Source organism: Ranitomeya imitator, chromosome 7 (assembly GCF_032444005.1).
Source record: "Ranitomeya imitator isolate aRanImi1 chromosome 7, aRanImi1.pri, whole genome shotgun sequence".
Classification (NCBI taxonomy): domain Eukaryota; kingdom Metazoa; phylum Chordata; class Amphibia; order Anura; family Dendrobatidae; genus Ranitomeya; species Ranitomeya imitator.
The window spans coordinates 187,526,313-187,541,942 of NC_091288.1; the positions used below are offsets into that span (position 1 = coordinate 187,526,313).

The 15,630-nt window shown below is 40.7% G+C and overlaps 1 protein-coding gene across 1 annotated transcript in view; it reads left to right on the plus strand.

The window, feature by feature from the left end:
* TECPR1 (tectonin beta-propeller repeat containing 1) overlaps positions 1 to 15,630 on the plus strand; it is a 62,553-nt gene that overhangs the window by 34,866 nt on the left and 12,057 nt on the right. The window contains exons 18-21 of the mRNA XM_069734218.1: positions 2,930 to 3,009; positions 7,827 to 7,883; positions 13,250 to 13,424; positions 14,754 to 14,889. Of these exons, the coding sequence (XP_069590319.1) occupies positions 2,930 to 3,009; positions 7,827 to 7,883; positions 13,250 to 13,424; positions 14,754 to 14,889 (448 nt within the window). The remainder of the gene's footprint in view (positions 1 to 2,929; positions 3,010 to 7,826; positions 7,884 to 13,249; positions 13,425 to 14,753; positions 14,890 to 15,630) is intronic.

Below are 15,630 nucleotides of genomic sequence, written 5' to 3' on the forward strand. Positions count from 1 at the left end.
TGCTCGAACAGTAAGGAATCCATAATAATAATAATCTTTATTTATATAGCGCCAACATATTCCGCAGCGCTTTACAGTTTAACAGTTTCAAACACAAAAGTCATAAGTAACAACGTTAACAATACAATAATTAAAGCAAAATAAGACGACCCTGCTCGTGAGAGCTTACAATCTACAATACAGTAAGGAATCCATAGTCTCACTGCTCGAACAGTAAGGAATCCATAGTCTCTCTGCTCGAACAGTAAGGAATCCATAGTCTCATTGCTCTTACAGTAAGAACAGTGAGGCTATGGATTCTTTACTGTAAGAGCAATGAGACTATGGATTCCTTACTGTTCGAGCAGTGAGACTATGGATTCTTTACTGTAAGAGCAATGAGACTATGGATTCCTTACTGTTCGAGCAGTGAGACTATGGATTCTTTACTCTAAGAACAGTGAGGCTATGGATTCTTTAGAGTAAAGAATCCATAGTCTCACTGCTCGAACAGTAAGGAATCCATAGTCTCATTGCTCTTACAGTAAAGAATCCATAGTCTCACTGCTCGAACAGTAAGGAATCCATAGTCTCATTGCTCTTACAGTAAAGAATCCATAGTCTCACTGCTCGAACAGTAAGGAATCCATAGTCTCATTGCTCTTACAGTAAAGAATCCATAGCCTCACTGTTCTTAGAGTAAATAATCCATAGTCTCACTGCTCGAACAGTAAGGAATCCATAGTCTCATTGCTCTTACAGTAAAGAATCCATAGCCTCACTGTTCTTAGAGTAAAGAATCCATAGTCTCACAGCTCGAACAGTAAGGAATCCATAGTCTCATTGCTCTTACAGTAAAGAATCCATAGTAAGGTGACCAGGACCTGGACGGGACCCTCATACCTATGGGTAATTATCCCCCTATTTAATTACGTATTTTTTGGCACACTTGCACAGAGGTATATGGGGACGAGTTTATTATTAATGATGCATCACTTGCAAAGTCTCTATATATTTGAGGTATGTAATACTTGTGAGTGATCTATGGACATGATGTCCGTTGCATTATACCTTAATTCTGCTGTAGTAATACATGTCTCGTCTTGTTTTCCTGGGTCATTTTTTGTATCCATGGATATAGTCACTATGATAATAAATCCATATACTATATTGTTGTAACAGTGTGAGTTCTCTATGTGAAAGTTAGTGATCTATTTTTCAATAAATATTGTTTCTTTCTTTCAACGTTTGGACTCTTACATCTCTCCTGTAATTGCATTGCTGTCGCGTTGCCGTTTAGATATGTATATGGTCATTTATGACTGGTATTCTTCTTTGCTTCAGTGATTTATCTTGGGGGGGGGGGGATATTTAGTGATGAAGGATAGGGGATGGAGTGCCACCAGCCGTCAGTTCAGGTTAGGAGAGACACGGCGGCACACGGGGTACTGTTTGTTTAGAAGGGTAGAGTGTCTGCAGTGGCATATCCGCCATACAACAGGGAAATGTTGACATTAATGTGCTTGGATAAATGGTTTCAGAAGAGTGTGCAAATATGAAGGCCACATTGGCAGCATTTCACTCGCTATTAATTACGAAACAAGGAGGTTCAGTACTTGGTAACAGGAGAGGAGAGCAAACACCAGAATGTCCTGTTACTGCACTTAATAGATTTTAAATGTCACCGGTGTCCTCAGTTTGCGTCTGATTTAATGTAAACAGCCGCAAGTGTCTTCGCCCTCCTTCTTCATGACATACGTGAGCGCTTACATGTTCTGCAATGTGGTGGGTGTAGGACCTTACTCTGGGCACTAGATGGCGCACTCGTGTGTATACCGCCTGATGTATCAGTGGAGTGCCATGGGAGCACGGCAGGGCTTTGTAGCAGGTATAGTAGTCACAAGGGCATTTTACAGCACACAAAGGACGATGCTTTACAGCTACTGACAATTCAGTGCATATTTAAAGAGGACCGACCTTTCACCACATTTTTAATGCTGGGCATACAATGTAAAATTTGCTGCAGAGCGGAATGAAAAAGTTTTTTGTTTTGTTTTTATTTCGCCTGTCTGTTGCATAGATATTATCATTCAGGTATTTGTTTGGCACCTCATGAGTTAAGTCCATGTGGGTGGTGTTAGATAGTTTTCACTTGGGAGGGGCGTGTACTTCTGCCTCCTCTATGAGGCTGACCAATCATACGCAAGCAGCAACATAGAAGTGCAGAAGTTGTACGTTTTGAATGACGTCATCCATTTTTCTCATACAATGTACTTAACAACGGACCAAAAATAATAGTTTAGTAGTTAAAAAAAAAAAAATAGAACTTTGTAAAGAAAAAAAGAATCTGGTTTGTGTCGCCATTTACCTCCTATGTGAGGGTTTGTATTTGTTGATCACGTTTTTATTGCTTTTTTTTTTTTCTGGGGAATTGTGGAGACAAAAATGCTGATTTTAGGTTTTTTTTTTTCGTTTTTTTTTTTATATTGATGTTTATCGCTTAGGATAAATATTTAATGTTATTACCGTAATTAGGCTTCAGTACACTGCAGTGCCAAATATGTTAATTGTTTTCTTTTTTTACGTTTCACTATTTGGGGCAAAAGCAGGATTATTAATATATATATATATATATATATATATATATATATATATATATATATATATATATATATAGTTTTTTTTATTATTTTGTTTGTAAAAAAAAATACCTTACTGTTCTTCTTTTTTTTAATTAGTCCCCTTCGGCCGCTGTAATGTGTTCTGGCCGGCGTGGACAATTGCTCACGTTCACGCGTAACATCGGCTACAATTAACCCATGCAGTGTCCTTTGTGCTCACGGACAGGAGTCGTAATGAAAAAAAATAAGCATCTGTCTGAACAAGGCCTTAGCCTTTGTTCACATTACAAAGCACCCTGATTTATATATGATTTTTTTTTTTTCTACAGGTCTCCGAGTGGTATGTAGACTTCAATGTCTCCGGAGGAACTGATCGAGACGGGTGGCAGTACGCGGCAGATTTCCCAGCGTAAGGACGGCAGCTAAACCTCAGCAAAAGTAGATGATTTTTTGGGGGGTAGTGTAAAAAAAAAAGAAAAAAAAAACATATTAAAAGGGTTATCCGCTACTGGACAAACTTTTATTAATGGACCCAGTGAGGTGGGAAACAAAAGCATAACTAAAAAGGTGGCGGCACTCTTCCATTGTTGCGTACTTTGCTTTTCTCTTTTTGTCACGTTTTGCTTATTATAATGTATTAATGCATCTACAGAAGTGTAAAGAAGACTATATTGCAGTTGTTTAGGCTTCTTGGTGGCTTCCCAATAACATGGAGCAAAAGGTAAAATGTCCTCTGAGAGAAGATTAGCCGCTTGGCCACCGCGTCCCTCACACCTAACATGGGGCTTTGCAACATTTGTCCTGTCAGTCAAGGAGGCCGTCATGTCAGCAGTAATATAACCCGTGTTTGTTGGCGTCAGAACACTAACCAATAACTGATGATGATGATGATAATTAGCCTAATTAAGTGTGTGAACCTGTAAATGACGAGTGATGATCTGTGTCCGTATCTAAATGTCAGAGCTACAGCGAGGTTGTCTTTCGTTTCAGATATTGGTTTATGGTTACACATTGTTGAGTTCATGTAAATTATATAACCATGCTATTATTATTTTATACTAGCTGAAGAGCCCGGCGTTGCCTGGGCATAGTAAATATCTGTGGTTAGTTATAGCACCTCACTTCTCTCATTTTCCCATCACCCCTCTCATTTTCCCCCTCACATCTTTCATTTTCCCCTCACATCTTTCATTTTCCCTCTCATATCTTTCATTTTCCTCTCACATCTTTCATTTTCTCCCTCACACCTCTCATTTTCTCCCTCACACCTCTCATTTTCCCCCTCACTCCTCTTATTTTCCCCCTCACACCTCTCATTTTCCCCCTTACTCCTCTCATTCCCCCCTAACACTTGTCATTTCGACCTCGCATCTCTCATTTTCTCCCTCACACCTCTCATTTTCTCCCTCACACCTCTCATTTTCCCCCTCACTTCTCTTATTTTCCCCCTCACTCCTCTCATTCCCCCCTCATTTCTCTCATTCCCCCCCTAACACTTGTCATTTCGACCTCACATCTGTCATTTTCCGATAACTCCACTATTTTCCCTCATTCCTCTCATTTTGCACTCACACCTTTTCATTTCACCTCACACCTCTCATTTTCACCTCCCACCTCTCATTTTCACCTCACACCTCTCATTTTCACCTCACACCTCTCATTTTCACCTCACACCCCTCATTTTCACCTCACACCTCTCATTTTCCCCTCAGTCATCTCCCTTATTTATAGTATGCACCTGTATGTCATCTCCTTTATATAGTATATACCTGTATGTCATCTCCCCTGTAAATAGTATATACCTGCTGTATGTCATCTCCTCCTGTATATTATATATACCTATGTGTCAACTCCTTCTGTATATAGTATATACCTGTTTGTCATCTCTTCTATATATAGTATTTACCTGTATGTCATCTCCTCTTATATATACTATATACCTGTAAGTCATCTCCCCTGTATATAGTATATACCTGTATGTCATCTCCCCTGTATATAGTATATACCTGTGTCATCTCTTATATATAGTATATACCTGTATGTCATATCCTCCTATATATAGTATATATCTGTGTCATCTCCTGTATATAGTATATACGTGTGTCATCTCCACCTATATATAGTATATACCTGTATGTCATCTCCTCCTGTATATAGTATATACCTGTGTGTCATCTCCCTTGTATATAGTATGTACCTGTATGTCATCTGCTTCTGTATATAGTATATACGTGTCATCTCCACCTATATATAGTATATACCTGTATGTCATCTCCTCCTGTATATAGTATATACCTGTGTCATCTGCTCCTGTATATAGTATATACCTGTGTGTCATCTCCTATATATAGTATATACCTGTGTGTCATCTCCTCCTGAATATAGTATATACCTGTGTGTCATCTGCTCCTGTATATAGTATATACCTGTCATCTACTCCTGTAAATAGTATATACCTGTAAGTCATCTCCTCCTGTATATAGTATATACCTATATACCTGTATGTCATCTCTTATATATAGTATATACCTGTATGTCATTTCCTCTTATATAAAGTATATACCTGTAAGTCATCTCCCCTGTATATAGTATATACCTGTGTCATCTCCCCTATATACCTCAGTATATACCGTACATGTTTGTCATCTCCCTTATTTATAGTATATACCTGTATGTCATCTCCTGTATATAGTATATACCTGTGTGATCTCCTCCTGTATATAGTATATACCTGTGTGTCATCTCCCCTGTATATAGTATATATCTGTGTGTCGTCTCCCCTGTATATAGTATATACCTGTGTCATCTCCTCCTGTATATAGTATATACCTGTGTGTCATCTCCTCCTGTATATAGTATATACCTGTGTGTCATCTCCCCTGTATATAGAATATATCTGTGTGTCGTCTCCCCTGTATATAGTATATACCTGTGTCATCTCCTCCTGTATATAGTATATACCTGTGTGTCATCTCCTCCTGTATATAGTATATACCTGTGTGTCATCTCCTCCTGTATTAGACCTTGTTCACACGTTATTTGGTCAGTATTACCTCAGTATTTGTAAGCTAAATTGGCAGCCTGATAATTCCCCAGTCAACAGGAAGCCCTCCCCCTGGCAGTATATATTAGCTCACACATACACATAATAGACAGGTCATGTGACTGACCGCTGCCGTATTTCCTATAGTGAACTTTTGTTGCTCTTGTAGTTTGTCTGCTTATTAATCAGATTTTTATTTTTGAATGATAATACTAGACTTGTGTGTGTTTTAGGGCAAGTTTCATGTGTCAAGTTGTGTGTGTTCAGTTGCGTGTGGCGACAGGCGTGTAGCAACTTTTTGTGTGTAGAGTTGCACGTGACAGGTTAGTGTAGCAAGTTATGTGCAGCAAGTTTTGCGCATGGCGAGTTTTGCGCGTGGCGAGTTGTGTGTGTGTGGTGCGTTTTGAGTATGTGCAAATTTTGTGTGAGGCAACTTTTGCATGTGTTGCGACTTTTGTGCATGTGGCAATATTTCCACGTGTGCAAGTTTTGCGTGTGGCGAGTTTTCCATGAGGTGAGTTTTGCACGTGTGGCGAGTTTTGCGTAAGCCTAGTTTTGTAGTTTTGCATGTGGCGAGTTTTCCATGTGGCGAATTTTGCGCGTGGCGAGTTTTGGGTGGCGACTTTTGTGTTTCAACTTTTATGTGGCGAGGTTGGTGTATGTGTGGTGAAATGTGTGCTGAGGGTGATATGTGTTCAAGCACGTGGTAGTGTGTGGCGCATTTTGTGGGTGTGTTCATATCCCCGTGTGTGGTGAGTATCCCATGTCGAGGCCCCACCTTAGCAACTGTACGGTATATACTCTTTGGCGCCATCGCTCTCACTCTTTAAGTCCCTCTTGTTCACATCTGGCAGCTGTCAATTTTCCTTCAACACTTTTCCTTTCACTTTTGCCAATATGTAGATGGGGGCAAAATTGTTTGGTGAATTGGAATGCGCAGGGTTAAAATTTCGCCTCACAACATAGCCTATGACGCTCTCGGGGTCCAGACGTGTGACTGTGCAATATTTTGTGGCTGTAGCTGTGACGGTGCAGATGCCAATCCCGGACATACACAACACACACACACACACACACACACACACACACACACAGACACATACACATTCAGCTTTATATATTAGATAATTATTATTATTTTATGATTTGTGTTATTTTTTTATGTTCTTATTTTATTATTATTATTATTATTATTATTATTATATATTGTTATTTTTATGATAATCATCATATTATTTTATTAATTTTATTTTTATTATATTATTATATTTAATTTTTATATATTACTATTATATTATTTTTTATTATTATTACTATTATAATTGTTTTTTACTATTTATCATATAGTTTGAAGGAGTCCCTTAAAAATAAGATAAAGGGATGTTTTCAAGGTTTTTCTAAAAATAAAAAAAAATAAAAAAAATGTGTGTGGGGGGTAATGTAGTCAGTAATATATCACTCTTGGTTATCATTTGGTTCCTTAAACTAAATATTAGTTTTTTGTCATTTTTTTGTCTACCCTGGAAAATTATGAAGCTTTGTAAATCACTTTATTAGGGGATTTTCCTTCATTCCTGAAAAATAAATTGCATGCACGGTAAGTTGCTTCCATACCCACCCCCTGCTTTCTCCAGTCTTTTTCCCTGCCTTCGGCCGCATTGATATTAGATCATACTTGTGGAGTACAGATGATGGCAGTGATGTGTCCGCACCCGTCTCCTACTCTGTGTGTTCTGTTTTTCTGAACAATCTCCTGCAGCTGCTTCTCCCCAGAGCGTGTGGGTCACAGGGGCTGAGCTGACCCATCACTGCCATCATCTGTACTCCAAAAGAGTATGTTATGATATCTACAAGGAAGTAGTCTGGGGAAAAGCAAGGAGTTGGAAGCCACTTACATGGATATTTTTTTTCAGGAATTAAGGCAAATCCTCTAGTAAATTGATTGTCTGAATAAAGCAACACCACAAAGGCACATCTGCTTGGCAGTGAAGGAGAGGGTGGTAAAGCAATGGAGGCCGTGACCTAACGGAACTGATTTGTCCTTTCAGAGAACAGAGCGTTTGCTAAAGTTGACATCGATAATATTAAAGGAAACATGTCACCATATAGAGTGTGCTGTAGCGGGCAGGGTGTATTGTCGGGGTCCTCACGTAACTACATGGACTCTGTACATCTCTTTACAGATCTTATCATGGTTACAAGACCATCAAGGATTTTGTGAGACGAAGACGGTGGGTGAGGTAAATATAGTACTCTAGTTCTAAGAATGTACTTGTACATACTGCTGATTTATTCATAGCGCAGAAACGGAAACTCCCAGAATGTATGGGGTGATCTAGTGTAATGGAGACAGGGAACAGCGTTTGGATACTTGACTACAAAGCTGCATAAATAGAGCTCTCCGTGTTATGTATTAAAGTAGCACTCCAAGCACTTTGTTTTCCATATCAGGCAGTATAGGCTATTCCTGTTTTTGTTTAGGTGGTGCATAAGAGCCATCTGCCAGCTTGGCTCTTTCTTCCCCTCTTATATAGTTCTCTTAATGTAGCCTGTTTTTCCTATTTTATTGTTTTGTCGTTTTTTTTTTTTCCCTCCCATGATTGCCTATCCTTAATAATTGTAAGATTTATGTATGGTGTATCCTATAGGTTTCAGTTTCAGTCTGTCTCACCTGGGTCCTGCTTGTGATAGGTTTCTCCCGATCAGCTTTCAAAAAGCAGGAGGCAGAGTTTATCTGCAGCGGATCATTGGAAGAACTTGGCTATATACATATATACATAGACTACGGTTCCAAAGTTTATAGGGTCACCCAGACAATTTTTTGGTTTTCCATGAAAACTCACACTTTTATTAATCAAATGAGTTGCCAAATGAATTGAAAATCTAGTCAAGACATTGACAAGGTTCGAAAAAAAGATTTTTATTTGAAATAATAATTTTCTCCTTCAAACTTCGCATTCGTCAAAGAATGCTCCCTTTGCAGCAATTCCAGCATTGCAGAGCTTTGGCATTCTAGCAGATAATTTGCTGAGGTAATCTGGAGAAATTTCACCCCATGCTTCCAGAAGCCGCTCCCACAAGTTGGTTTGGCTTGATGGGCACTTTTTGCGCACCATTCGGTCAAGCTGCTCCCACAACAGCTCAATGGGGCTGAGATCTGGTGACTGCGCTGGCCACTCCATTATAGATAGAATACCAGCTGCCTGCTTCTTCCCTAAATAGTTCTTGCATAATTTGGAGGTGTGCTTTGGGTGATTGTCCTGTTGTAGGATGAAATTGGCTCCAATCAAGCGCTGTCCACAAGGTACGGAATTGCAAAATGGAGTGATAGCCTTCCTTATTCAAAATCCCTTTTACCTTGTACAAATCTCCCACTTTACCAGCACCAAAGCAACCCTAGACCATCACATTACCTCCACCATCCTTGACGGATGGCGTTAGGCACTCTGCCAGCATCTTTTCAGTTGTTCTGTGTCTCACAAATGTTCTTCTGTGTGATACAAACACCTCATGCGTGGATTTGTCTGTCCATAACACTTTTTTCCAATCTTCCTCTGTCCAATGTCTGTGTTCTTTTGCCCATATTAATCTTTTCCTTTTATTAGCCAGTCTCAGATATAGCTTTTTATTTGCCACTCTGCCCTGAAGGCCAGCATCCCGGAGTCGCCTCTTCACTGTAGACGTTGACACTGGCGTTTTGCGTGTACTATTTCATGAAGCTGCCAGTTGAGGACCTGTGAGGGGTCGATTTCTCAAACTACAGACTCTAATGTACTTGTCTTGTTGCTCCGTTGTGCAGCGGGGCCTTCCACTTCTCTTTCTACTCTGGGTAGAGCCTGTTTGTGCTCTCCTCTGAAGGGAGTAGCACACACCGTTGTAGGAAATCTTCTGTTTCTTGTCAATTTCTCACATGGAATAGCCTTCATTTCTAAGAACAAGAATAGACTGTCGAGTTTCACATGAAAGTTCTTTTTTTTTCTGGCCATTTTGAGACTTTAATGGAACAGATTCACAACTAGCTCAAAGGAAGGTCCGGTTTATAGGTTCTTTAATCAGCCAAACTGTTTTCAGCTGTGCTAACATACTTGCACAAGGGTTTTCAAGGGTATTCTAACCATCCAATGACTTCTTACATAGTTAGCAAACACAAAGTACCATAAGAACACTGGAGTGATGGTTGTTGGAAATGGGCCTCTATACACCTACGAAGATATTGCATTACAAACCAGACATTTGCAGCTAGAATAGTCATTTACCACAATAACAATGTATAGAGTGTATTTCTGAATCACTTAATGTTAGCTTCATTGGAAGAAAACTGTGCTTTTCTTTCAAAAGTAAGGACATTTCTAAGTGACCCTAAACTTTGGAATGGTAGTACACATACAGTTGTGCTCAAACGTTTACATACTTTGCTTTCTAGGCCTTTTTTTTCAGAGAATATGAATCATAACACCAAAACTTTTTCTCCACTCATGATTAGTAGTTGAGAGAAGCCATTTATTGTCAAACTACAGTGTTTTCTCTTTTTAAATTATGAAAACAGCCAAATGACCCTGATCAAAAGTTCACAAACCCTGGTGATTTGGGCCTGATAACATGCAAAGAAGTTGACACAAATGGGTTTGAATGGTTACTAAAGGTAACATCTAGTGATAAACGAGTATACTCGTTGCTCGTGTTTTCCTGAGCACGTTGGGGTGGTCTCTGAGTATTTGTAAGTGCTCGGAGATTTAGTTTTTGTTGACACAGCTGCATGACGTACGGCTGCTAGCCAGCCTGAGTACATGTGGGGGTTGCCTGGTTGCTAAGGAATCCCCACATGTATTCAAGCTGTGTAGCAGCGGTAAATCATTCAGCTGAGGTGACGAAAACTAAATCTCGAGCACTTACAAATACTCGGAGACCACCCGAGCAACGAGTATACTCGCTCATCACTAGTAACATCCTCACCTGTGACCTGTAAAAGCTGAGCGAGTTTCTGGGATCCAGACAGACTCTTGCATCTTTCATCCAGCCACTGATGTTTCTGGATTGTGAGTCATGGGGAAAGCAAAAGTATTGTCAACAGATCTATGGGAAAAGGTAGTTGAATTGTATAAAACAGGAAAGGGATACAAAAAGATATCTAAGGAATTGATAATGCCACTCAGCAGCGTTCAAACTGTGAATAACAAATGAAAAATCAGGGGCTCTGTAAAAACAAAACCACGGTCAGGTAGACCAACAAAAATGTTGTCCACAACTGCCAGGAAAATAGTTTGGGGTGCAAAGAAAAAACCCACAAATAACATCAGCTGAAATATTGGATTCTCTGAAAACTAGTGGTGTGGCTGTTTCAAGATGCACATTAAGGAGGCACATGAAGAAAAATAGTCTGCATGGTCGAGAAAGCCATTACTGTGCAACTGCCACAAAGTATCTCACGTAAAATATGCAAAACAGCATGGAGACAAGCCTCAAAACGTCTGGAGCAAGGTAATTTGAAGTGATGAGATCAAAATTGAACTTTTTGTCCACAACCATAATCATTACATTTGGAGAGAGGTCAACAAGGCCTATGATGAAAGGAACACCATTCCTACTATAAAGCACGGAGGTGGATCGCTGATGTTTGGGGGATGTGTGAGCTCAGCTACAAAGGCACAGGAAACTTGGTCAAAGTTGAAGGAAAAATGAATGCAACAACTTGCCAGCAAATACTGGAGGCAAGTTTGCAATCATCAGCCCGGAAGCTGCGCATAGGATGTACTTGGACGTTCAAACATGACAACAATCCAAAGCACAAGGCCAAGTCGACCTGTCATTCGCTACAGCAGAACAAAATGAAGGTTCTTGAGTGGCCATCTCAGTCTCCTGACCTCATTATCATTGAGCCACTCTGGGGAGATCTCAAGCGCACAGTTCATGTTAGACAGCACCGGAATTTACAGGAACTGGAGTCTTTTTGCCAAGAAGAGTGGGCAGCTTTACCATCTGAGAAAATAAAGAACCTCATCCACAACTACCACAAAAGACTTCAAGCTCTTATTGATATTAGAGGGGGCAATATACGATAAGAGGGGGCAATATACGATATTAAGAAATGGGGTCTGTGAACTTTTGATCAGGGTCATTTGGATGTTTTGGGTTGTCATTATGATTTAAAAAGAGAACACACAGTAGTTTGACAATAAATGGCTTCTCCCAACCCTAACCATGAGTGGAGAAAACGTTTTGGTGTTATCATTCATATTTTCTGAATTAAAGGCCAAGAAAGCAAAAATTCTGCCGGGGTATGTAAACTTTTGAGCGCAGCTATAGTTGTTTTGCTCCTTTAGGGCAGTAATATTCTCTCCAGTTGAATCCTATACATGGGAAAAACAAGCAAAGGAACAAGTTGAGATTAGTGGGAAGTGTCAAAACTATGAAGGATTTAACGGAAGATTATGTCATCCCATAGTTCACAGAAAGACCGATATAGAATTCCTGTCTATATAGTTTAAGGTTGAAGGCGACATAAAGCCAACAAGTTCAACCTATAACATACCTCTTACATAGGAGAGCATGTACTGGGCTAATAAAAAAGGATGAAATGTATGATTGTAAGTGAGCTCGGATTAAGCAACGTACACAGCTGGAATATTGGGATAACATTAAATATCCCAAAAGGGTTTCAGAAGTGGTACTTAAAACTGAAACATATTAAAGGAAACCTTTTCTTTGTGAGGCTGAGGTCAGTTATTTTCCATGTTTTCCTTCTTACAATCCTGTGTCTGCCTGTGAGACAACTGTCTGCAGCAGGAGCCTCCCCCCACTGTTTAGTCTACATTAGACATAAATATTGGTATGCCCACCCACTCACCCTCTTTGATCAATCTATCCTCCTTGGTCATTTAACAGCTGAAAATAGAAGAGATCAACTAGGAAACTGCAGAATTTTTTGTAGACTGGTAAATACTGTGAGCAAGATTATCTCCTGTTTACTTTTATCATTAATTTGTAGGTTTAGCGTTAAAACCTTGTGCAAACATAGCCAACTAAGTTATTGTAATTGCTATAGGGTTGATATTACGAACTTGGCCCCATCACACTGTAGCTCTGCAAGTTATTATAATGCAAACCTCATAATATATGTATTATTTATTTATATAGTGCCATCATATTCCGCAGCGATTTACAGACATCATCACTGTCCCCCATTGGGGCTCACAATCAGTATGTCTCTAGAGTGCGGGAGGAAAGTGGGAACCCGGAGAAAACCCACGCAAACATGGGGAGAACATACAAACTCCTTGCAGATGTTGTCTACGGTGGGATTTTAACCTAGGACCCCAGAGCTGCAAAACTACAGTGCTAACTACTCACTTTCTGATTTTATATACTAAAGGCTGGCTTTGTAAACACTCATTGTTTCTATATTTATTGAGCAAACGATTGGGCATGTTCAGATGCAGCATACCCAATCCTTCTGTTTCTTAGCTCTAGGGAGAAACGCAGACCATTTCGACACACATTAGAAGGTTGTCCCGTTCTGCCAGCAGTCTCGGCCGATGTTCCCACCATTTGTATGGCATTATTTAAGGCTTAATTTGGTAGTTTTACTGATTAAATGTCTTCTTCATAGAAAATGCAAAATCGTGACAAGTGGACCGTGGCTGGGGGTCCCTCCCATTTTGCTGAGAGATGTCTCCATTTGCCCAGGAAGAGTAACCAGGGATGATGATCACGTAGCTCTGTGGGCCATCAGCAACAAGGGTGACGTCCTTTGCCGGCTCGGAGTCACAAAAGGGACTCCTTCTGTAAGAACTCTGCATACATCCATCAGAACTTTATGTATGTGTACGGCTGGTGTCACACACCCTACGGTCTGAGAACGGACCAGACATGGGGTCTTCTGACCAAAACTCATCCGTCTCATATTCACATTTATGAGGCTGCCCATGTTGGGTCAGGAGTTCCACGACTGGTTCGGACATCGCCATCCGTACTCGGACCAAGAATGTCTGACACGTGAATCCGCCTAAGGGAGAGCTAAAGCTTAAAGGGGTAGTCCCATCTCCAAGATCCTATGCCAATATGTAGCAGTTGTAATAACAATATGAGCAAATATCTCCAATTAGAAATGTAGTATAGTTTTTCTGATTCGCTATGATGGGCCTAGGTCTTTTTTTTTTTTTTACCTATGTATCCTTCCTCATGTGCAGCCATTGCAGGACCTTAGGTATCCATGGTTACGACCACTAGCTAAATAGCTGTCACTACGTCAGTGGTCGTAACCATGGATACCTAAGATCCTGCAATGGCTACACATGAGGAAAGAGACATAGTTCGAAAAAATGACCTAGGTCCATCATAGCGAATCAGAAATACTGTACTACATTTCTAATTGGAGCTATTTGCTAATATTATTATTATTACACCTGATACATAATGGGATAGGATCTTGGAGATGGGAATACCCCTTCAAGACTCAAATGAGCAATCACTTGAAAAGTGGTCTTAGGAGAAGCATGAAGCCTCCGGAAATCCGACATGTGGACATTGTCTCTCCATATGGTTGCGCCACAGGTAAAGGTGGTCACACACTTTAGATATCTGCCAGCCTACGTCTTGTTTGGCCATCAGCTTTTCCTTCTGACCCCACCCATACACATGCACGCTGGACTCACCTGGGCATACATATGTTCTCAGTAGGGATCGGACAAGTTGAGCTATAACATTTCCAGCTACCATTTGTGGAAAATTTGGTCACCCCACTCATATACATTAGGTGGTCACCCAATCCCTATGAAATAGGGGAGATTTGCCTACCACATGCCTGGGCACCTTAACCAACTTACCATCCCTTCCCTCTGAACGTTAGATAACTTTTATGATCCTACCGCCTACACAATGAAAGAGAAGGTGGATTTCGGACTACCGGAGACTCCCATTAGCAGTGCAGCTAAGTTGGAGTCACTGATCAGAAGTGTGCTATAGAGGAGCAAGGTGAACATTCGTTACCTCAGTGGATCACCCTGAACTATTGACAGTGATTTATTTAGTTTATTCTCTATGAGTTGCTCATATGTAGGGCAGATATTGTACCTAAAATCGGAAATCATCTGATTCCATGTTTTGCTCTCTAGGGTTCCTCATGGCTCCATATTGGCACAGATCAGCCGTTCAGTTCCCTGTCAGTAGGAGGATGCCTGCAGGTGTGGGCTATAGCGCGTGATGGATCTGCCTTTTATCGGGGGTCCGTATCTTCCAGCCAACCAGCCGGTACGTGATCTTCTTCTCCAGTTATCCATCTTTTGCTCTCGTAGCCCCTTAGTTAGGCAGATTTGCCACTGTGGACATTAGTAATGAGTGACCGCCCCTGTTGGGGCTTGTGATCATTGTATCACAACCATGGAAAGATATAGAAAACCTTCCGTATGGCGGATCATTATTTCCTGCCTCGTTGTGGGTCGCTTGGCTGGGCACGTGACCGTACAGGTCCGGCCAGCTGTGAAGCACTGGGTAAATAGCAGCCTTATAGCAGAGGTGACCTTCCAGCAGTCTTAATTGGAAGGTAAATATGTATATATGACAATGGCAAATAATAAAGCTTAGGAGATAGCCTACCAACACTTTGATAATCTCGATTCATAAATCTCTCGGGACGAATGCTGAGCTCTGGAGGAGAAGGCCGGTTCCGGTGAACACAATCTGGATTTGCTTCTCGTTTGCTGCAAAAATGGCCCCAAAATCTGACTTCCATTCGCCCATACACATTAGTCTAAATCTGTCGAACCCGCCGACATCCCCCGTCTAATGGACTGATGATTGTTGGGGGGGATAAGGATTTTGTCCGATTTTGGACTCCGATCGTTTTGTTCTGTAAGTGAGAGCCGCTGATTATCTCACGGGTCTCACTAGTGGGACTCGCATTCTTGAGAATGGGGCCCAGTCACGTTCTTCTGCCAGTAGAGCGACGTGGATTGACCCTCGGCAATCGGACATTTATCACCGATCCCGTCG